Below are 23,813 nucleotides of genomic sequence, written 5' to 3' on the forward strand. Positions count from 1 at the left end.
AAAACGACCCTTTTTATTTATACTGAACAAAAATATAAATGCAACATGCAACAATTTAAAAGGTTTTGCTGAGTTACAGTTCATATAAGGAAATCAATCGATTTAAATAAATTCATTAGGTCCTAATCTTTGGATTTCACACGACTGGGCAGGGGTGCCGCCACTGGTGGGCCTGGAGGGCATAGGCTCACCCACTTGGGAGCCAGGCCGACCCACTGGGGAGCCAGGCCCAGCCAATCAGAATGAGCTTTTCCCCCACAAAAGGGCTTTATTACAGACAGAAAAACTCCTCCGCACCCCCCATTTCTTGGATCTCTTATTTCAGCTCATGAAACATGGGACAAACAGTTTACATGGTGTGTTTATATTTCTGTTTAGTGTAGTTTATTTTTAGACATTGTTTGTGACAATTATACTCTACAAACATCTACAATTTCTCTCTGGTACTTTTAATGATATGAGCCATTTTATATATAGAAATTGACATCATAGGTCATTAACCAATCACAGCCCTCTTTTATGATTGCACATTCAGCAAGTCACCAGCAGAGGGAGTTCCCTTTGAATCCATTTTCCCATTCACTGTGTTGGTGGTGCGCATAACATTTTTCATACATTCAGAGTTAGCAGAGTCCACTCTGGAAATGTGATGTACTTGTAGAGTATATTGTTCCAAACAATGTCTTAAAATGAACAACATCAAAAGGGTTATTTTGAAATATGAATATATTTAATGTTGAATAAATTAATGTGAAAAATTTCAGAATCAAGACATACTCCATATTTTAGAGCACATAAGGAGTATTGTGACACAAATGTTTTCTGTATCACTTGGTGTTCACAGATCATAACGTCTTCCAGGAGGCATGTATAGGTCTAAAAAAGGGCCTAAAATGGCCACTTTCGTTATAATTTTCTAAAAAATGGTTTGTGATAAAACTGTAAAAAGCATTTCAAACATCCTTCCTCTCAATGAAGTTTCTATGTGAGAATTGTCAGAACAATCTGCGATACCAAAAATATTTTCCGCTCCAGTTGGTGTGGAATCGCCCGACAACAGATGTACAAATGGAGAGCTGTGAATCATTCCTGGCTGTGATGTAAGTGACATGTTAAGGGTCATCAAACTGTCAGTGCATACCCCCTATGCATTTGTGTTGACACACTGCCTTTAGAGGGAAAAGTACTGTTAGTCCATAATCATTTTGGGGTAGGTCAAGTGAGGACAACGATTTAGGGTATGTGTTTCAAGGTAAATGTTTTATTTATTCAGAATATTGTGTATGTAGAAGGTGGACAGGAACGTGGTCAACATAGGTACGGAGAATGACCAGGTCCTTCACTGACTCAACCCCATCACACTGGCTGGTGCATAGGGCAAAGGGTCCTTAGCCAGATGATAAGGGGATGGTGGGGTACAAAGTTTCAGGGGAGTTTTGTGTGTTTTGGACTACTGCAAAATGTTCTTACTAGGATTTGTATTTATTTATCTTGAGAGAAAGTACATTCCTCTGTAAATGTTTCAGGACACAGCTCTCTCTTTATCAATATTGCACCACGAATCCTTCAGTCCCAGTTCACTGATTTACCCATCATGAGGGTAATCAACCCCAGAGTGGAGCAAAAAAACAACAGTTATGCTGTAGGCTACCTGTTACATTACTGTGTTAAATAGAAATGGTCAAGTGTGAATTTTCAACGTGTATAAATTGAAGCTTTATTTTCCACACATGAAGCAATTGCACTGTATCGTATACTACTTATCTGTATTTGACTGTATATACCTATTTAGCTTACATGTACTCCTGTATACATACTGTACATGCTGTGGTCATTTGCCAGAAATCATAATTCCCTTCAGAATCTGGATTTTAAAATAACCCAATGCATGGAGCATTGAAACAACACTCTCAAAACCAGTTCTGGAGAGACCATCATGTAAGCAAGGTGTAGCTGTTCCATAGATTAGGGTCTATTAGCCTACTTACCCCCATTTTTACATTGTTTTTTTTTTTACAATGGAAAAGTCATACTAATCCTAAACTGCACTCAACCTGACTGAGCCTCAACACGTTTTTGAGAGATCCGTTGTTAGAGGCTGAAATCAATTACTTTGATTAATCGAAACTGATTGATGCTTCATTCGAAAAAAATCTCCCATTCATGAAAATGTGCATTACGCACGAGGACAGCATACGGGTCTCCTGTCACGAGTCTCGTATATGTCCTTTGGAAAGAGTTAAATGATACATATAAACCCAAACCTTGAGGTGTTTCACATTTTTGGGAATGGTGTAACAGGGGTGTATGGCACAACACTCAGTCTCCACCAATGAAGTGATGGGCAGGGTCCAACACCCATTTTCGGGGGCTTGCTATAAAGCTGGTTTATAACAGACTTATCAGTATAAGTACATATAGAATATTTTACCTGAATTCCTTCATTTGGAGTGTGAAATTATTTTGAGATTGTAAAGGTATTTAAACATTATTTTGTCATTTAAATGTATGATTACGCATTTAACTACCCTTAGCAAGTAAATATCCAATTTATTAACAGGAAATGTATAATCCGCTACGGGTCAAATGTATTATTGCCTTTTATTTAAGGTATAGCTCGCATGTTTATTATTACGCATGTAGAAACAAATATTATATTATTTAAAAGAGATGCCTATAGGCAATGTCGTTTCAGAATATTTGTTGTTTTTGTCTTATTTCAATTTTCTTATGTTTCTCATATTTTTGAGATAACTCAACGAGTTGATTAAATGGTTCGATTTTATTATGTTAAATGTAAGTTAATTAGGTTATTAATTTATTGTTCTTGCGTGATGTAAATGTGTTTTATTTCTTAGCTTATGGACTATACAATGCATGTATTTATACTGCGCTTGTGATAAGATAGCCATTGATAGACTTGTCCAAGTCCGATCAGTAGATGGCTCTTCATTAGGCCACCTTAATGTTCAACTGCGCGCATATCTTCATTTCAGTTCAGAACAGTAAGCGCAGCGCGTTTGAGTTCAATCTGGATTTTATAGACATGGCACCTGTTGAATTTACATGGGTAATTGAACATCTGGGCTAGCCTACTTCTCTGCACTGACGTTTAATTATCCAACAAGTTTATTTGCAGTTTTCCAATGTATTATTTGTATATTCATTCATCATTTTAGTATAGTATAGTATTTTATTTGTATGATATTTTTCAAAAAAATGTAATGCAGTAATTATTAATCGAAATCTATTTGTTTTACCTATCTTTTACTCCCAATTTGACTTTTCTTCCTATCACTTCCATCTGGAGCTGCAGTTGTAACATGGAGGACAATTCCTATGTGGTCAAAATGAATGGGAATGGTGTCAATGAGAATAGTTCTCTCAATGGCGTAAATGGAAAAGGTCTTAACGAGAATGGTATCCAACATAAGACTGTGAAAGGCAGTGTTTATAAATCCAAGCAGAAGAGCCGCAGGCAGCGATGGAACATCCGGCCCTCAGAGATGTCAATCAACACCTTGAATCCCATCCGTGCCATTGTGGACGGGATGAGGCTCACACCCAACCCCGAGAAGCCCATGATTGCTCTATCCATTGGTGAGATGCTACACCACTATCTTATTTGCATATACTCAGTGTGTTCACTTGTGATGTGCAGTTGTCCAGAATTATGTTTCTTATGTACTCCTTTGTCTTTCTGTCACACCATCAGGGGACCCTACAGTGTTCGGGAACCTGCCTACCGATGAAAAAGTTATCCAGGCCTTGAAGGATGCCATTGACTCACACAAATACAATGGCTATGCTCCCTCTGTTGGTAAGACTCATGCAAACACTTTATCACAGCACCAACACTTCAAAAAGCTTGTCAAGTGCAAAATACTAAGGATAGAGTGAGATGGTGTAAAATTATATTTTTTTGTAAAGAAAATTACATGGTAATTGAGAAGATATTAGATGAGGCACAGCTAAAAGGGGAGTTGGGTGACTTGCAAGGGGTTGAGAGGTTGGATGTTATAAAGGAATTTCGGTCAGGGAAGTTGAGAGCTAAGTGAAATAGGGCCATTAACCTGTCGGCAGATGAACTGAATAGGTTCCCCGCTAGGATTGATGATGATTGTAGCTCTAATGACGTATGCATGCGAAATCTCCCTTTGTCCCAGCAGACTACTGAATACAGTACACAATACAAAATATAAGCTGTTGTCTTCTACTCATCGACAGGTTATCAGAAGAGCAGAGATGTGGTGGCAAACTTCTACAGTTGCCCCGAGGCCCCCTTGGAGGCAGAGGTGCGTTTACCTGACTCATCCTTTATCTGCTTTTCCTCGTTCAAACTTTATTTTTCTTCACCATATGTTCACCTCTGTCTCCCTACTGTAACTTTCCCCAGAACTAGAGGACATACAGACCTCTAACAATCTCTTGTTATCTTCCTTTGCAGGATGTGGTTCTGACCAGTGGCTGCAGCCAGGCTATAGATCTGGCCATCACGGTGCTGTGTAACCCTGGAGACAACATCCTAATCCCCTGCCCTGGATTCTCCCTCTACAAGACTTTGGCTGTGTCTCTGGGAATCCAGGTCAAACTGTACAACCTGCTGGTGAGTACTGGAGGGAGAGGGGAGCGATTCAAATGTGAGGGAGAGTGACAAAAATATGTTTTGAGGAGAAGGAACAAAATAGAGGGAAAATAAAGCAAACAAAGAAAAAGCGGGCTGATATAGATTTTTTTGTGAAGAGAAAGAAAGAGGGAGAGAGCAAGGGTGGGGAAAAATATATTGTTGAAAAGGAAAGATTGGGGGAAATGCTGAGTTCTTCCTCACTGGTGCAAATCTGGCACTTATAAATCACATTGGATACTTACTTTCCTTTAGGCTTACACACACACACAAACACACGCACACACACACACACACACGCACGCACGCACGCACGCACGCACGCACGCACACGCACACACACACACACACACACACACACACACACACACACACACACACACACACACACACACACACACACACACACACACACACACACACACACACACACACACACACACACACACACACACACATACTACATACATACAAATACATAAATACTTGGAGCTGCATATCATTTCATAGCACTAAGATATCATAGCACTAAGAGATCAAAGGTCAGTTGAGATAGTTAGGGCAGTGCAGAATCTGCAGATAGGTTTGTATGTTTTCAAGTGCATGTGCCTGCTCTCTGCCTCATAGGGGCTTTGTCTGTACTTGCAGCCAGAGAAGTCTTGGGAGATCGATCTCCAGCACATGGAAAGCCTGATCGATGACAGGACAACCTGCCTGATCATCAACAATCCTTCCAACCCTTGCGGCTCTGTCTACAGTAAAGAGCACCTAAAGAATGTCCTCTCTGGTGAGCTCTGTTCATTCACCCCCTGAGCCACAGTGTTCCCTCTCACTATAGCACAATATAAGGATTTATACTAAAACAACTATGACTGTGTCTATTCTCTTGTCTAGTTGCCTCCAAAAATTGCATCCCAATCCTGGCTGATGAGATCTATGGTGACATGGTGAGTTCAAGACACACACAGAAGCCCTCTCAGAAACAAACACAACACAGACAAACACTCATACAGATTAATAGAGAACTGCCATTGTGTCTGTTGCATAAAAGGAGAGGATAATGTATTGTCTTCTGGCATTATGAAGATGTTGAGCTTACTAGGGTGTAACACAGGGTGGATTGGTTTATGGGGGTCTATGGAGGTGTGGTGGAGTACAGTAATAGCCAGGTCATGCATCCAGGAGGAGGCTTCTAGTTCTGGGGTATAGCCTACGTGCTGGCCACTGTCCCTCATGTAATACATAATACCAGCGAGGCACATTCTTTAACATTCTGTAACAGGGAGGTTTTCCCTGGCTCAGCTCTGCTGGGTATCCGAGGAGACCTGCCTGACACGTCCACATCAGCACTGGGGGGATTAGGGGTGTCACAGGCTGAATGCGGGGCTGGCAGTGGCGGAGCAACAGTGCTGGGGTTAGGTCAGTCAGGGCAAGTGAAGGATGAGCCACAGAGGTAATACTGTAGTATTGCTGAGTGATTAGTGCTTTTTGAGGACGGTTCGGTTTCGTTAAAAAAATATATAATTTCGGTTTCGATTACTTTTTTAAACATTAAAAGCACTATGTGGGTTGAATGCTGTAACAACACAGAATAAAACAGTGAATCAAAGTTCCATGATGCTTATCACATATAAACCATAATTTATTAACATTACTTTAATAAAATATTTCAGCTGTTGTGTATATTACATTTGTTTTATTTGATTACTTTATTATTTAATTCCAAGTCATCATCTCATCTCTATAGAGCTGCTGCTTATGCTGTCTGACAAAATCACTATATTGTAGTTCTTCAAAGTAAATAAGGCATACTTTTATGACTGTTGAATACCAACTATCAATCACTTAGATCATGTATTTTCAGGTAGAGATATCTCGTGAAGCAGCAGCTGCTTTCTGTACCACCTCAAAATCGTCAGTAGGCGCTCCTCTGCTCTGCTTTGAGGGTTGGAATTAGTTTAGTAATTTCCGAGAGTTATTTTAAGATTTTTGGGGGATAGTTTAAGGTATTGGAATTTGTTTTTACCATTGTTGGGTGTTAAATTGAAATTCTGTAAGGTGTTTTAAGATGTATTTAATAGGGGAACAGTATTTTTGCAGTATTTCATGCATTGATGAGATTTACAAGAAATCTGTGTTTTTTATGATTAGTCCCTGTGAGAATGGAGAGAGGTGGTTGGGGTGATTTGTGAATCCTTTAGAGGGGGTGAGTGCATAAATCACATGAGCTCTGAATCCAGCAATGTCTCACTCAGGACAACAGAAGAACTCAGAATGACTGTGCACTTTTTCCGCATGTGTTTGCGATTAATGTAGATGTGAGGGTAGTATAGTGCGAGAGCGAGTGAGAGGGTGGGGGTGAGTGGGGGTGTTTAGGGGCTGCGTGGAGGCATGACGTGTCTGGGCAGCATCAGTTCCATCTCACGGTTAGAGGGGAATGTTTGGCAAGCACCAGGCTCTTTCCCTAAGGGCCCCTGTGGGCTCCTCTCTGTGGAAAAAGCCTATCGCTCACGAGAGCATAGAGTGGTGCCAAAAATGCTCTGTTTGTAAATTAGGTCTGAGGTGAGGTTTAAGATTAGCTTTTTCTGAACTGTCAGTCAGTGTGCTCTGACCAATAGGATGCGGGGCGGATCCCAAACGCGACGTCAAGGCCTCATCTTTAATGAAAGCCAGCTTATTACAGTTACTGTACCAGCCCATCTGGAGTTATTTAACTTCTTAAAAAATGTGTAATTGGATTACAGTTACATACTCAAAAACAGCTTATTACATTTTGAATTACCCAATCTAAAATCAAGATGAGGGCTGCAATTGTTTGCCTCAAACACACTGAAATGGCAGATTTTGAACATCTTTGAAAGCTGTGCTGAGCCACACAGCTTGGAAGTGACCTTAAGTGGAAATTGAAGATTTCCCCTCTATTCTAATCTATTTGAATCTCCACAACTGCCAAATTTGCTCTTCTTGGTTGCTTTTCGCAGAAAGGTATTTTAATCAAAAAAGTCAGTCCCACTAAACATCAGGGTCTTTGTGTCAAAAGGACATTTTTGATTAGTCAACACAGCTCTACCCTTTTCCCTTCCCAAGCTGGCCTTCAATCAGATTTATCTTGGATCGGTCTCATCTGTTGCATTTCCTTTTTTACTGGCCACAATCTGCTTGGTGGTTGGGTGTATTTTTCAAGACATTTGCACGACCCTGAGTGTACTGCTCTGTAGTGTGGATAGAATAGACATGTATCACTATGTAAAAACACTTTCCCTTTAGTGTAAACTAACACTGATGATTTGACATTGTCCTCTACAGTGTTTTGTATTGATATGAGTGTTTAATGTATCTCCATTATCAGGTGTTTCCAGGTTGCAAGTACCAATCTATGGCGTCCCTCAGCAGTGATGTGCCCATCCTGGCATGTGGCGGTCTGGCCAAGCGATGGTTGGTTCCTGGCTGGAGGATGGGCTGGATCCTCATTCATGACAGGAATCAAATCTTTGGAAAAGAGGTAAATCCTTCAGCCTCTCACTAATTGCATATGTATGGTCCAGTTTATCTATACACATACATTACACTACACCAGTGTTCCCTAATTGACAGCCCAAGGGTGATTTTACGTGGTCCTGGAAGTTTTCTGAGCAAAATATTTCTTTGTTTGAATTCACATTTTATTGTTGGACGTTAAACAATGTATAAAACGCCAGCAAATCAGGTCCAAGTGATTTTAATTTTGGAAATCTGTTCCAAAGTATTCCCACGCATAATAGAGAGATATACACTGAGTGTACAAACATTAAGAACACCTGCTATTTCCATGACATAGACTGACCAGGTGAATCCAGGTGAAAGCTATGATCCCTTATTGATGTCACTTGTTAAATCCACTTCAATCCGCGTAGATGAAGGGGAGGAGACAGGTTAAAGAAGGATTTTTAAGCCTTGAGACAATTGAGACATGGATTGTGTATTCTGAGGGTGAATGGGCTAGACAAAAGATTTTAGTGCCTTTGAACGGGGTATGGTAGTAGGTGCCAGGTGCACCAATTTATGTCAAGAACTGCAACGCTGCTGGGTTTTTCAAGCTCAACAGTTGCCCGTGTGTATCAAGAATGGTCCACCACCCAAAGGACATCCAGCCTACTTGACACAACTGTGGGAAGCATTGGAGTCGACATGGGCCAGAATCCCTGTGGAACGCTTTTGACACCTTGTAGAGTCCATGCCCAGACGAATTGAGGCTGTTCTGAAGGGAAAGGGGGGGATGCAACTCAATATTAGGAAGGTGTTCCTAATATTTGGTATTCTCAGTGTACATACAACCATGAAGCCATAATAATAATAATAATAATCACATGATTGTACACAAATGTAAGCAAGGTTTGAAATTATTATTTTAGTCAAATATTATATCTGTTTTGGCTTCTTGCGGTCAATTTGCAGTCTACAAATGATTTGTAATTATGTTCTGTCCCCCTGACCATCTGCTCATGAAAAGATTGGCCCGCGTCTGAATCTGCTTGATGTTCCCTGCACTACACCAATACTCACACAGTAAAATTAGTCTGTGCATGTCCTCTGGGGGTTGAATCACTTCTTATGTGTCTAATTTGTTTCTCTTCTGCGTTTAGATTCGTCAGGGTTTGGTTAAGCTTAGCCAGAGGATTCTGGGTGCCTGCACCGTTGTCCAGGGGGCGATAGAGAGCATCCTGAACAACACGCCCCAGGAGTTTTACTACAGAACCCTTAGTTTCCTCAAGGTGAGTCCCCCTCCCTTGAACCTTCCCCAATTACTTTATTTACAGATGGTAGTAGTCTAACATATTGACGTATCTGGATATCTGTCTGTCTGACTGTCCTACTGACTTGTCTATTGACTGGTTTCCTGCTTCTTTCTCAGTCAAACTCAGAGATCTGTTTCTCTGAACTGTCCACTGTTCCTGGGCTGACCCCTGTGCTGCCAGCAGGAGCCATGTACCTCATGGTGAGTCTCACGTGTCCAGAACTCTTGGTGTGGAGTTGGTAGGTGGGGAGATAATAGAACAGACCAGGATACTTAGTGCGTGTCTTGGCATTTCTAGGTGGGGATTGAGATGAAACACTTCCCAGAGTTCCAGAATGATGTGCAGTTCACTGAGCATCTGGTGACTGAGCAGTCCGTCTTCTGCCTGCCTGCTACGGTAAAACATCACACACACAATGGTCTCATCCATCCTTTTTGTCTACCGAGGGTGGAGAAATGTCCTTGTTCTGTCTTTTACAACTCTTCTCTCCCTGCAGGCATTTGAGTACCCAAATTACTTCCGGATCGTGGTGACCGTACCAGAGGAGATGATGGTGGAGGCATGTGCACGGATTCGGGAGTTTTGCCAGCGCCACTACAGACCCTGCAGCCAAGACAGCAACGAGCTGGACCAATGAGAGACAGCCTGAGAGAGAGGGAGACCAGAGAGTATGGACGCAGTAAGGGACAAAAGTGAATGTGAAAAAAAGAGAACGGGAAGAGAGCGGGTGAAAGAAAGAAGAGAAACTAGGGAAGAGGAGTGAGAGAATTATGTTGCACTGCAGGAGCAAAGGATTTAGCAATGTAATTGGTGGTCGTCCATCTTTGGTAACTTAAATTTATGAGCAGACCTGATATTTATATTTTGTATGGCCATTTTATGTTAACCTTACTTTGACTAATTATTTGGCTTCATGGTTGTATCAATTCTCAAGGCTCCAGTGTTATTTTGTATGTTGGGTTGACCAGAACACCATTGGGCCTATAGAACCAGGGACCGGGGGTTTACCCACCCCCTTTGTTCAAACCATGATGGGGTTAATGGTTGGGTTGATCCTACCAGGAAAACAAATGGAACTCAAGCACCAGCACGGATCAGATTACATACAGTGCTTTCCATAGTCTGTGTTACATACTTTTTCTTGCTAGGATTATGATGCTCAACCAAAACCTTTCCTATCTACTTGTTAATCTATCTTCATGTAATATTGAATGTTATTTTTTTTATGTAAAAAAGTTATTTAAACCAAAGTAAAGCTATGAAATACCTGTTTTTTGTTGTGACTCATTAGCTCATGGTAATATAAAAACTAAATCAAAGGATGTATCCACTAATTTATTGATTATAGTTTGTTATTGAGGCCTACACCCAATCCAGACATGGGGATTTGACCTGAGCTGACCTGTCCATCAGTAAAGTCATGTAACAGCTTATTAAGGGTTGAACGGTACGTCCAATCAGTCCAGAATGGGGGTGGACATGGTTAGGGTTTCACTCACTGGTCCTTTGTCTTTGACACGCCTGCATGTACCCAGTGTTTATGATCAGGTGTAAATCTTCAAAAGACTTCAAGAGGATTAAAACATTAAACATGAACACGATATTGAATGACTTCAGTCTTGAGCTGTTGTCATTTCATACTTTGTTTATTCAGTACTCTTATAGATTTTCTGCCAGAACTTTCTCTTATAGTAAAATGTCATACCCCCTAGAAAGATCTCGAATCACCTTCAGTTTCAAAGCGCTATGTAGGCTCTCTTGGATTTAAAGAAAACAAACATCCTCACAAATAATAAATATTACATTGGAATACTTCCCCTCTTACTACACACAGATACATTTATCAGTTTGACTATTTGTACTGTAGATACACTTGTGGTTCAATGGTATGCTTCTCAAGATTATTGTAAAAAATGAAAAATCGGTGTGATGACTGACTAGCATGAAATCATTCATTGCTGATACTACAGCACAATCTACTGCTTGATATATGAATTGCAGCCTGGGACCATACTGAGCAGATTCAACATGGTCACATTATTTGTCCTCCAGGACCTGCATACCGGAATGTATTTGCATTACACTACCAAACACTTTAAGTTTAATCTACACTATTGTACAATATCACATATATCGCACAGTGCATTTGCCTATGTAATCTCACATCTTTCCTACCACATATTGTTTGGGCATGAGGATCCTGTAGTCTAGGTCTACAGTATTTCCCCTCAGAAGAAAATGTCCTTTAGGACATTCCCCTTCATCCCCTTCATCCTGAGTGTACACATAAATACACAATAGTGGTGAAGTACTTCTTACATTGTTCAACGATTAACTAGAAAGATAAGGAAGCGAGAGAGCAAGAGAAACAAGTCCCCGAGTGACCTGCAGCTGGACTTCCCTGTAGGACTGAAGGTGGGATTACAGTACATTTACATTTTAGCAGACACTCTTATCCAGAGCAATTTACAGTAGCAAGTACATACATTTTAATACTTTTTTCATAATTGTCCCCCATGGAACTCGAACCCACAACCCTGGCACTTCCCATGCTCTACCAACTGAGCTACACGGAACCACATACACACAGACACTGGCACAAATAATCACATGGATGATACAGGGACTAATGGTCTCTACTGATACCGTTCTTGACATTTCAATAACAAATCTCTGTGTGCGTTCACATCTTTTAAATTACTTCTAGAAAGTGTGTGATGAGCTCTTCCCTATAACAGGTGGAGAAATGCTCACCACTGACACTATCTGGGCCTGTGGAAGGTCAGAACGTTATCTTATCCCCTTCTCTTTATTAACATCACTATACTTTATCTCATAGCAACAAAACGGTTTGTCTTTCTTTGTGGTCTATGTTTGGTATCTTCAAGTGTGGTGTATTGCCGTGCCTGTCCTGTAATGCTGTGCAGGATGGAGGCCTTGCAGGCCTCAGGGAAGGTGAAGAGTATTGGTGTCCAACTTCAACATCCTCCAGCTTGAGAGACTGTTCTCTGTGGCCAAGGTTTCCCCTGCAGTTAACCAGGTACTCAATAAACCTTTGACCTGCTACTAAAGCAACATTCTGATATCATGAATACCTTAATAATGCATTATACCTCACTTCTTTAACCAGCTCATACATCCAGTACAATGTACAGTTAACTGTGTTTATGCATGGATGCTACATGTGTAAACGGGTGTGTGTTTACCTTGCTGAAAGAGTGTGTGGGTGTTGTTAATGGGTCCGAGAGGAGGAGACAAAAATGGACAACGGCCGAAAGAGCGTTTTGACATCTCTGTCATATCATCTCTCTCTCCTCTCCTGCAGGTGGCGTTGCATCCCTATCTGGTCCAGTCTAACCTGGCAGATTTCTGCAAGTCTGCAACAATACCCTCAATGCCTACAGACCCTTTGGTTCCCCTAGGCCTAGAAGACCCAAAACATGTGAGTCCTCCTGATAATAACATGTATGGGGGAGAGTGTGGTAAATTGAGCCATTTTTTACATTCAGCATCACTCCGTCAAGACAAATATAGTATTGTTTCTATCAAAGATTCAACATGTGTATCCCTAGAAATAACCAGAAATCATGTAAATGTTAGTTTTGAAAACATAGCTTGTCCAAAAAAAGTGATCTCTTAGCGCAACTTACTCCAGGTATGAGGTGAGTTGAGCCGCGGACAGGGTAAGTTAAGCCGCCTACAAATTTCTGTACTGAATGAAATATTACCACCATTTAAAAAAAAAACATGTCTATCTTTATTTCCCAAACACAATTCAACACAATCACAGTCAATTTTTTATATTTTAATCATTTTGAGCATCTTTGAACACAGGGTTAACACCTAACAAACACTTTGTACTTTTTAAAAACACTTTCAACATATGCCAGGCCCTGTTGTTACCTCATATCCTAGTGATAATGCCTTACATTACACCTGGGAAGAAATCACTTCAATTTGCTCAACTTGCAATTGGCTCAACTTACCCCAAGGCAAATATTTTGACTATATTAGCACACGCAGCTACAAGGATGCACTTTCATGCTAGGTTTAGAGCCTCATATTGATGGATAGAACAATCTTAAAACTATCTAATTGATTTAGATACAAGCATCATGAAATCTCTTAACACAATAATTTTTTTAAATCTAACTTGCTTACCACTTATTCCATGTAGTTTCTTCCTTCACATGAAATGATGACCTCTTCTTAAATATTTGGTCAAATGATACATTTCGTGTACGGTTTCCCAGAAACAGGCTTAACTTCACCCCTCTCCCCTACAGTAGCAACTGTACTATGATCCTGCACTATATGACTCTATCCTGCACTTTTTGACACTCAGTAATCATCTCTCTCTACGTTTCAAAAGTTGATCGTGTCAATAGTTCCTGCAGTCACTGTGGAGACACTGATCCCGAGAAGCTGCTGAAGCACCAACGGAGCCCTGCTCAGGTTAGAATAGAGTTCTGGTAGAAACCCAAATCTGAAGTGTATGCATCTTCAGGGAGTGTGTGTGTATGTGTGTGTGTGTGTGTGTGTTGTTTCAGGTGGTGCTGAGGGATCATATGCAGCAGTGTATTGCATTGATCCCCAAGAGTGTCAAAACCAACCACATTCTGGAAAACACTAAGGTGAACTTTCTCTAAGCCAATATAGATTATATTTCCTTATTTGACCTACATATGGCTCTTGCTGAATCATACTATGAGTTCATATCAAGTTCAGTTTGAGCAATATGACTGATTAAATTAGGAATCAGTCTTTGTGCTATAGTTTGATCAATGTCAGGTCAATGTCTTGGTAGATCAATATCGTTATTAACTTAACTTTCACACACATTACTAACTCACTAACATAAATCTATGGAGATGTATTAATTCTGACAATCATTGAAAAAGGGTGCAGTGAGAAGTCAAATGGGAAGTGTGTTGTCTGCAGATCTTTGACTTCTGGAGGAGGCCACTGAAAGGCCTGGATTGAGGCTAGAAGTCCTGCATCAGACACGTGAGACAGGGTTCACCCTTCCTTATACAAATACTTAATGCTCTTCTACACATCAATAATTCCATGTAGAGAACAACTGCTCCTACCCTGACAATGTATGTTTCGGTTCTTCAGATTGAAGTCTCATCCATACCAATGACAGTCCCTGAGGATCAGCCATTTGAGACAAGAGACAGAGAAGTCACTTGGGGATAAGATAACTGCTTCTCAACCTGATGTTAACAAGGCCAGACTACTATCCAGCTCCTCATCAACATCAGCAGCATACGCCTGCAAATGGTCTTCTACCAGTGTAAATTGTTTCCCTGTAAGGTGATACTTGGATGATAAATGAAATAGTAGCACTTAAGGTAAAGAATGGATGTTGCTGTTGTTTTTTTGCTGGTTTGATTTGAATACGTGTGTCAACACTGCCCTTTCTGCCTGATTCTGATGGAACTCAGTATTTCTTAATTCATAAATCAAACAAAACTTTTAGGTTAAAACACATAGATTATGCTTTAATTGTAATACTAAGCAAATCAAATACATTTTTCACAGTCCCCAGTGTTAGGCATGTTGGAAGCCTTCACAAACCAGCTGATACAGAACCAGTCCTATTGTGTGCTTTTAGAGATGATATTATATGTAATCCACTGACAGTTCCATTGGTAGTTACACAGCTCTTTTCACCCCTTCCATCCCCTGCAGTCCTCTGTATCCTCTTTAGTTGGGGTGGGTGGGGTGATGCCTGCCTTTCCCCTTGTGTCCTGCCCTCTTCCTGTCTGGGCTGCAGGGCTGGAGTCTCACTGAGCACACACAGGCTGAAGCCCCTGCGATGCGTTTTGGCAGATCTGGGCCCCGCACCCACTGGCCCTTGTCAGGGTCAAACACCTGTGTGGCCTGTGAGAACACCATGCTCTCCCAGCTGTAGCCCCCCAGCACATAGATCTTACCCCCCCAGACCCCACAGCCCGCCTCACTGTTAGGCTGGAGGAGGGGGGCTATACGGGTCCACTGTTCACTCTGGGGGTCAAATGCCTCCACTGCCAGGATGTCAAAACGATCAATGCTCTCCTCGTGGTCATCACTGCCTCCGACTGCATAGATGAGGTGGTGAAGTGACGTCATGCAGTGCCACCCCCGTGCCGATGACATGGCCTGGCGCTCCACCCAGACGTCTCCTCCTCGGGGGTCGTAGCTTAACACGTCTCGCCGGTACGGCCCAATCTGGTAGTCATGGCCACCTGAGATATAGACCACTCCTTTATCAGATGTGCCTGCATGGCCATAGGTGAACCTGCATAGACATGGAGAAGAGAGGAACAGGTGAGAGAAAGGGCTTTGATGTGAGCAGTGCCAGTCTGCCAGCTAAGGCATAATAGTTATTGTAGGTCTATTGGGAACCGTGACATAACATTGAGCTGTCCCTAGAGGTAGAGTGTTGTTCTCATTACTCTGTTGTCTTGCTGCTTAACAGGTGGAATTAATATCAGAGGGACAGGAGTACAGGTAACCCTTTGGGAGATCATTATAGAGGAATAGTGTCAGTTGGCACCTGGGCAGTCCTGCTACGTATGTCCAGCAGTCGTCTGCAGGGCTGTACACCTCCACTGACGACAGAGCCCCGTTATCATTACGCCCTCCCACAGCGATCAGACACTCCCCAACGGCTCCCAGGTAGAAATCCACACGCCGCTGATTCATTGGGGCACTCTAGAGTAAAGATGACACATCATTGGAGACATTTTGGAAATGTTAGGTTGGGTTGCAGCAGAGCTGGGATAACTATAGTTTTAACTATGCTTTGGAGGTGACTACAACTACTACAATACAGATCCCCAAAAATTACTACTTTTTAAAACTATTTGAATACAGATCTGAGAAAGAAACTACTTTTTAAAGTATTTGAATACAGATCTCAGGAAGTGACTATTTTTCAGAAACGATTGGATTGGCTGCCTTCAACTAATAGCAGGGTTGTATCGAGAACTGCATGTGGAAGATAAAAATAGAAAGAATAAAACACAAATCTCCGATACTATTCCAATCTGACAGACATGCATTGTTTAGATCAAATATGACTATCTGAACATTCTGTAAATGTCCATTCTCTTGAATGTCCATTGCCTCAGATGTACATAATCAAACAAAATGCAATTATATTTTGTACAGATACAAAAGAAATACGTTGTGATTCAACATGCTACTGAAAAGGTGGAAAATTGCAATTAATGTTATAATACAGCAGAGAAATTCAAAGCCGTAGGCAAACATTGCAAATGGCAAGTTGGATGCTTAGCAAAAACAACTTTGAAACTCTGTCCATCTGAGGGGAAGTGTTCTTGTTTCAAACACACTACAGTCGTGGCCAAAAGTTTTGAGAATGACACAAATATTAATTTCCAAAGTTTGCTGCTTCAGTGTCTTTAGATATTTTTGTCAGATGTTACTATGGAATACTGAAGTATAATTACAAGCATTTCATAAGTGTCAAAGGCTTTTATTGACAATTACATGAAGTTGATGCAGAGTCAATATTTGCAGTGCCGACCCCTTTTTTCAAGACCTCTGCAATCCACCCTGGCATGCTGTCAATTCACTTCTGGGCCACATCCTGACTGATGGCAGCCCATTCTTGCATAATCAATGCTTGGAGTTTGTCAGAATTTGTGGGTTTTTGTTTGTCCACCCGCCTCTTGAGGATTGACCACAAGTTCTCAATGGGATTAAGGTCTGGGGAGTTTCCTGGCCATGGACCAAACATTTCGATGTTTTGTTCCACGAGCCAAGTAGTTATCACTTTTGCCTTATGGCAAGGTGCTCCATCATCATTGTTCGTCACCAAACTGTTCCTGGATGGTTGGGAGAAGTTGCTCTCGGAGGATGTGTTGGTACCATTCTTTATTCATGGCTGTGTTCTTAGGCAAAATTGTGAGTGAGCCCACTCCCTTGGCTGAGAAGCAACCCCACACATGAACGGTCTCAGGATGCTTTACATGACACAGGACTGATGGTAGCGCTCACCTCGTCTTCTCCGGACAAGCTTTTTTCCGGATGCCCCAAACAATCGGAAAGGGGATTCATCAGAGAAAATGACTTTACCCCAGTCCTCAGCAGTCCAATCCCTGAACCTTTCGCAGAATATCAGTCTGTCCCTGTTTTTCCTGGAGAGAAGTGGCTTCTTTGCTGCCCTTCTTGACACCAGGCCATCCTCCAAAAGTCTTCGACTCACTGTGCCTGCAAATGCCCTCACACCTGCCTGCTGCCATTCCTGAGCAAGCTCTGTACTGGTGGTGCCCCGATCCCGCAACTGAATCAACTTTAGGAGACGGTCCTGGCGCTTGCTGGACTTTCTTGGGCGCCCTGAAGCCATCTTCACAACAATTGAACCGCTCTCCTTGAAGTTCTTGATGATCCGGTAAATGGTTGATTTAGGTGCAATCTTACTGGCAGCAATATCCTTGCCTGTGACATCCTTGCCTGTTTCCTTACATGTAACCATGGTTGACAGAGGAAGAACAATGATTCCAAGCACCACCCTCCTTTTGAAGCTTCCAGTCTGTTATTCGAACTCAATCAGCATGACAGAGTGATCTCCAGCCTTGTCCTCGTCAACACTCACACCTGTGTTAACAAGAGAATCACTGACATGATGTCAGTTGGTCCTTTTGTGGCAGGGCTGAAATGCAATGGAAATGTTTTTTGTGGATTCAGTTCATTTGCATGGCAAAGAGGGACTTTGCAATTAATTGCAATTCACTGATCACTCTTCATAACATTCTGGAGTTTATGCAAATTGCCATCATACAAACTGAGGCAGCAGACTTTATGAAAATTAATATTTGTGTCACTCAAAACTTTTGGCCACGACTGTACATCTTCCAAGGGATAGTTTACCCCATACACAGTTGAAGTCGGAAGTTTACATACACTTACACGGAACCCAAACCGGCTGCGCGCGTGCGCTATCGTGCATAAATTCATTTTGTCCCCCTACACCAAACGCGATCACGACACGTATGTTAAAATATCAAAACAAACTCTGAACCAATGCCATTAATTTGGGGACAGGTCAAAAAGCATTAAACATGTATGGCAATTTAGCTAGTTAGCTTGCACTTGCTAGCTAATTTGTCCTATTTAGCTAGCTTGCTGTTGCTAACTAATTTGTCCTGGGATATAAACCTTGAGTTGTTATTTTACCTGAAATGCACAAGTTCCTCTACTCCGACAATTAATCCACACATAAAACGCTCGTTGGCGCGCGCGAGCAGTGTGGGTGCAATAATTAAATAACATAGATTCCTGCATTTATTTTGTGACGCAAGCGGTGTAGTCAGGGTATTTGGTTGGAGTCATTAAAACTTGTTTTTCAACCACTCCACAAATTTCTTGTTAACAAACTATAGTTTTGGCAAGTCGGTTAGGACATGTACTTTGTGCATGACAAGTAATTATTCAAACAATTGTTTACAGACAGATTATTTCACTGTATCACAATTCCAGTGGGTCAGAAGTTTACATACACTCAATTGACTGTGCCTTTAAACAGCTTGGAAAATTCCAGAAAAGGATGTCATGGCTTTAAAAGCTTCTGATAGGCATCATTTGAGGCATCATTTGAGTCAATTGGAGGTGTACCTGTGGATGTATTTCATGACCTACCTTCAAACTCAGTCCCTCTTTGCTTGACATCATGGGAAAATCAAAAGAAAATCAGCCAAGATCTCAGAAAAAAATTTGTAAACCTCCACAAGTCTGGTTCATCCTTGGGAGTAATTTCAAAATGCCTGAAGGTACGACGTTCATCTGTACAAACAATAAGTTTTTGGGAGAAATGTCCTCTGGTCTGATGACACAAAAATAGAACTGTTTGGCCATAATGACCATTGTTATGTTTGGAGGAAAAAGGGGGAGGCTTGCAAGCCGAAGAACAACATCCCAACCATGAAGCACGGGGGTGGCAGCATCATGTTGTGGGGGTGCTTTGCTGCAGGAGGGATTGGTGCACTTCACAAAATAGATGGCATCATGAGGGAGGAAAATTATGTGGATATATTGAAGCAACATCTTAAAGCTTGGTCGCAAATGGGTCTTCCAAATGGACAATGACCCCAAGCATACTTCCAAAGTTGTAGCAAAATGGCTCAAGTACAACAAAGTCAAGGTATTGGAGTGGCCATCACAAAGCCCTGACCTCAATCCTATAGAACATTTGTGGGCAGAACTGAAAAAGCGTGTGCGAGCAAGGAGGCCTACAAACCTGACTCAGTTACACCAGCTCTGTCAGGAGGAATGGGCCAAAATTCACCCAACCTATTGTGGGAAGCTTGTGGAAGGCTACCCGATACGTTTGACCCAAGTTAAACAACTTAAAGGCAATGCTACCAAATACTAATTGAGTGTATGTAAACTTCTGACCCACTGGAAATGTGATTAAATAAATAAAAGCTGAAATCATTCTCTCTACTATTATTCTGACATTTCACATTCTTAAAATAAAGTGGTGAGCCTAACTGACCTAAGACAGGGCATTTTTACTAGGATTAAATGTCAGGAATTGTGGAAAAACTGAGTTTAAATGTATTTGGCTAAGGTGTATGTAAACTTCCAACTTCAACTGTACAAACTAACATGATTTTCCACCTTCCTTGGCTGTAGTTGATTCAAGACTGCAGTTTTTGGATATTTAGTTTCCTTTCGACACTTAATAGCCATATTTTGTTACCGTTAGCATTTTTAGTAACGCTTAACATTAAACTGTTCTTGTGCAATAAAACTTTAATTACTTTGAGCAATTTCAATAGCATGTTGTTACATAACACTTTGGTAATTGCATTTTAATTGCATGGCAATGAGCTGAGAGTTTTTGTAACTACTGTACACAAGTGGAATAGTCACTGCTCCTTATGCTACATATGTAATAACACATTATAAAGCAATTTACAAAGTCCAATGTAACAATGTTGCTATTGTAATAAAAGTTACTACACATGAATAACTTGATGTAAAGTGTTAATCTATTACGTCGTCACTCAATTAAAATATATTTGCTAGTCATTTTGTAAGCTGCAAAAGTGGTCTACTTTAATGTTGAGTTGACTGATTCCATGGTCTACTTCAATGTTGAGGTGACTGATTCCATGGTCTACTTTAATGTTGAGGTGATTCCATGTCCTGCATGTATTATAGGTTATATTAAGATTCATATCTGAGAGCCCTCCAAACCAAGCGCTAATGATCATATATTTAGACATATATTTAGACTATGGCTCTGCGAAGTTGCTGGATATTGGTGATAAATGGAACATGCTGTCGTACACGTCGAAGCCAGAGCATCCCAAACATGCTCAATGGGTAACATGTCTGGTGAGTATGCAGGCCATGGTAGAACTGGGACATTTTCAGCTTCCAGGAATTGTGTACAGATCCTTGCGACATGTGGCCATGCATTATAATGCTGAAACATGAGGTCATGTCGGTGGACGAATGAAACAATGGGCCTCAGGATATTGTCACGGTATCTCTGTGCATTCAAATTGCCATCGATAAAATGCAATTGTGTTCGTAGCTTATGCCTGCCCGTACCATAACCCCACTGCCAGAAATGGACACTCTGTTTACAACATTGACATCAGCAAACCGCTCGCACACACGCTGCCTGCTATCTGCCCGGTACAGTTGAAACCAGGATTAAACCGTGAAGAGTACATTTCTCCAGCGTGCCAGTGGCCATTGAAGGTGAGCAGTTTCCCACTGAAGTCGGTTATGACGCCAAACTGAAGTCGGGTCAAGACCCTGGTGTGGACAACGAGCACGCAGATGAGCTTCCCTTAGACGGTTTCTGACAGTTTTTGCAGAAATCCTTCGGTTGTGCAAACCCACAACTTCATCAACTGTCCGGGTGGCTGGTCTCAGACAATCCTGCAGGTGAAAAAGCCATATGTGGAGGTCCTGGGCTGGCGTGGTTACACATGGTTTGCGGTTCTCTAAAATGACGGAGGCGGCTTTTGGTAGAGAAATTAACATTAAATTCTTTGGCAACAGCTCTGGTGGACATTCCTGCATTCAGCATGCCAATTGCACGCTCCTTTAAAAAACTTGAGACATCTGTGGCATTGTGTTGTGCAACAAAACTTGACATTTTAGTGGCTTTTTAATTGTCCCCAGCACAAGGTGCACCTGTGTAATGATCATACTATTTAATTAGCTTCTTGATAAACCACACCTATCAGGTGGATGGATTATCTTGACAAAGGGGAAATGCTCACTTTTTTTTTTTTTGAAATAAGCTTTTTGCGCATATATAACATTTCTGGGATATTTTATGAACCATGGGACCAACACTTTACAAGTTGCGTTTATATTTTTGTTCAGTGTACATGCAAGAACGAGCCAATAGGATCTCGCCAACTTGTGCTTGGCTCTGCCCACCTCCTTGCTTGTTCTGCACACTATGGTTAATTTGCTTTGATTGGAAACGATGCAGATGAGATATTTGAGTTAGTTACCAGTATCTTTGGCTTTACCTTGATCCACTGGTTGTCGCGGGGGTTGTAGCGGTACAGCAGGTTGCTGGCAGCATCACCTCCATTATCTCTTGATGAGCTGCCTCCAGCTGTGAAGATGAACCCCCCCAGTACAGCGACACAGTGGTGGCTCCTCTGTGCCGGGATCTGGGTCTCTACCATCCATTCACCAGAGTCTCCATCCAGCCAGCTAACATCTGCAGTCAGCTCCTCCCTGCGCTCTGACACTTCCCCACCCACCAGTAGGAGGCGCTCCTCCCCTCCTCGCAGCATGGTGCGGCCTGTCTGCAGCCCGGGCTGGGCACTGGCCCTGTTGTGGTAGTTCAGAGCCTCCTCCACCAGCACCTCACAGTCAGCCTCCGGGGGAAGCAGGGCCTGTACAGCCGGGAGGACGCGCCCTACCAGGTCACTGGCTGGCATTAGGGGGAAGCGTATGTGGGAGAGCAGCTGGCGGGCGTGTGCAGGGCGGTCAGACATGTGGCTCAGCCACTGAAGAGCAGCCTGGAGCAGAGCCTGCTCATTCTCATGCTGGACCTGCCCGCTGGCCAGGTAGGAGCTGAGCTTGGGCAGCCGGACATCCCTCAGGAAGCCTGGGGTGAAGGAGAGGGTTGCAAAGCGTTCCAGGATGAAGTGGTCAATGTAGGTGTCTAGTCTCTCCAGGCTGTAGAGCAGAGCCAGCTCCTGCAGGTATAGATAGTTCTCCTCACTCACCTCCTTCTCTAGGTACTGGCAGCAGAAGTCCACTGCCGTCCACACCTGCAGCAGGTGGGCTGTCTCCAGAACATAGTCAATGTTCCCTCCATCCAGAGGCAGCTCCCCACTGTAGAGGAAGTCCACCACAGCCTTAAGACCGATGTAGGAAGCCCCCACCAGCTCCACTTCTGCCTGACGCTCCTCCCTCATGCCCAGGGTGAACATGGCCTGGAAGTAAGGGCTGGAGACAGCCAGCAGGGCACGGTGGGCTGGGATACGCTGCTCATCAGCCACCAGCACCATGTCACACAGCTGGCCGTGCTGACGCTGCTCATTCAGACCCTGCAGGAGGAAGTCAGCTTGCTCAGCCCAACGGTACACCTGAGACACAGAGCAACAGGTAATATTACATGAAACTTACTTGAAGGAAGTTGGTCAGGTAAGACAAAACTAACACTAGCTTGATATGTCACATCATGCAACTAACCTTGGATGACTCAATTATCTGTTGAGGCCGTGAAACACGGCTTTGTCGTCCATTATCCATTGTGTTCTCTCAATTCAACACTATCTGAAAGACAGTGAAATTCAATGACGAATCGATATAATTCAGAGAAACCACAAGTGGAGTCAATTTGGACTACACTAACTTTCGGGTTGTTTGTCAAAAATATTTGACTGACATCATGCTACAAGGTATCACCTCACTTTGACGTGTCAGGGGAGGACGCTGGGAGATGTTGACATCTTGTTACATTGTAGCAGCTATTCAACAACAGCAACTTTGAGATCCAACAGTAGGCTACATGTAGGCAAGCAACGATCAACACGAGACGCTTTTATGTTCGACAGCTAAATGTATCGAGAAAAAATAAAACAGTGTTTAAATGTAGCACAGCATCACCCGTTGTTACAGCTTGCTTGAATCAAAAGCAGTTTTAAAATGTATTGTTTAGTCGCAGCCATGATCTCATCCAGGAAGTAGCCGTAGACTGTCTGTGAATCCAACCAATCACAGGGCTAGTGCATGGGGCCCACTAATGAAAACGTCAAGCTATTGAATACAGATTTAAAAGGTTAGTTTGCGCGTTGCACTGCTAAAAGTGTTTCTCACCGCAATCAAATCCCTAGTGCAGAAACGTTTAGTTTATATGCACCACGTTGATGCCTTTTCCAATGTGTCCTTATGAGACAAGTGATTTC

At 42.2% G+C, this 23,813-nt stretch overlaps 2 protein-coding genes across 3 annotated transcripts; one reads left to right on the plus strand and one right to left on the minus strand.

Annotated features, from left to right (window-relative positions):
- The first annotated feature begins 2,343 nt into the window (after window positions 1–2,343).
- On the plus strand, window positions 2,344–10,671 carry LOC120066208 (tyrosine aminotransferase-like). 2 transcript variants are annotated; one of them, XM_039017409.1, is made up of 12 exons: window positions 2,344–2,477; window positions 3,317–3,600; window positions 3,716–3,820; window positions 4,228–4,295; window positions 4,448–4,606; window positions 5,252–5,411; window positions 5,519–5,571; window positions 7,974–8,126; window positions 9,247–9,375; window positions 9,516–9,599; window positions 9,697–9,795; window positions 9,896–10,671. In XM_039017409.1, exons 2-12 carry the CDS (start codon window positions 3,324–3,326, stop codon window positions 10,034–10,036), a joined length of 1,428 nt encoding a protein of 475 aa, XP_038873337.1. In that variant the 5' UTR covers window positions 2,344–2,477; window positions 3,317–3,323; the 3' UTR covers window positions 10,037–10,671. The 2 variants fall into 2 exon arrangements, with proteins under 2 accessions (XP_038873337.1, XP_038873338.1); XM_039017410.1 differs by having other exon boundaries at window positions 5,273–5,411.
- Window positions 10,672–14,144: 3,473 nt separating this feature from the next.
- On the minus strand, window positions 14,145–23,609 carry LOC120066209 (kelch-like protein 36). The gene is made up of 5 exons (XM_039017411.1): window positions 23,314–23,609; window positions 23,098–23,181; window positions 21,918–22,991; window positions 15,944–16,101; window positions 14,145–15,685 (listed from the first exon to the last, which is right to left on the minus strand). Exons 2-5 carry the CDS (start codon window positions 23,155–23,157, stop codon window positions 15,112–15,114), a joined length of 1,866 nt encoding a protein of 621 aa, XP_038873339.1. The 5' UTR covers window positions 23,158–23,181; window positions 23,314–23,609; the 3' UTR covers window positions 14,145–15,111.
- Between the last annotated feature and the right edge of the window lie 204 nt (window positions 23,610–23,813).

Source organism: Salvelinus namaycush, chromosome 21 (assembly GCF_016432855.1).
Source record: "Salvelinus namaycush isolate Seneca chromosome 21, SaNama_1.0, whole genome shotgun sequence".
Lineage (NCBI taxonomy): Eukaryota > Metazoa > Chordata > Actinopteri > Salmoniformes > Salmonidae > Salvelinus > Salvelinus namaycush.

Excerpts from the sequence above, each read along its gene's own strand:
- LOC120066209 (XM_039017411.1), bottom strand. The coding sequence starts at position 23,157 with ATGGATAATGGACGACAAAGCCGTGTTTCACGGCCTCAACAGATAATT. Across the intron at positions 22,992-23,097 it reads AGATAATTGAGTCATCCAAG|GTGTACCGTTGGGCTGAGCA; the intron begins GTTAGTTGCATG and ends TCTGTGTCTCAG. Across the intron at positions 16,102-21,917 it reads GCGACAACCAGTGGATCAAG|AGTGCCCCAATGAATCAGCG; the intron begins GTAAAGCCAAAG and ends TCTTTACTCTAG.
- LOC120066208 (XM_039017409.1), top strand. The coding sequence starts at position 3,324 with ATGGAGGACAATTCCTATGTGGTCAAAATGAATGGGAATGGTGTCAAT. Across the intron at positions 3,601-3,715 it reads CATGATTGCTCTATCCATTG|GGGACCCTACAGTGTTCGGG; the intron begins GTGAGATGCTAC and ends TCACACCATCAG. Across the intron at positions 4,607-5,251 it reads TCAAACTGTACAACCTGCTG|GGGCTTTGTCTGTACTTGCA; the intron begins GTGAGTACTGGA and ends TCTGCCTCATAG.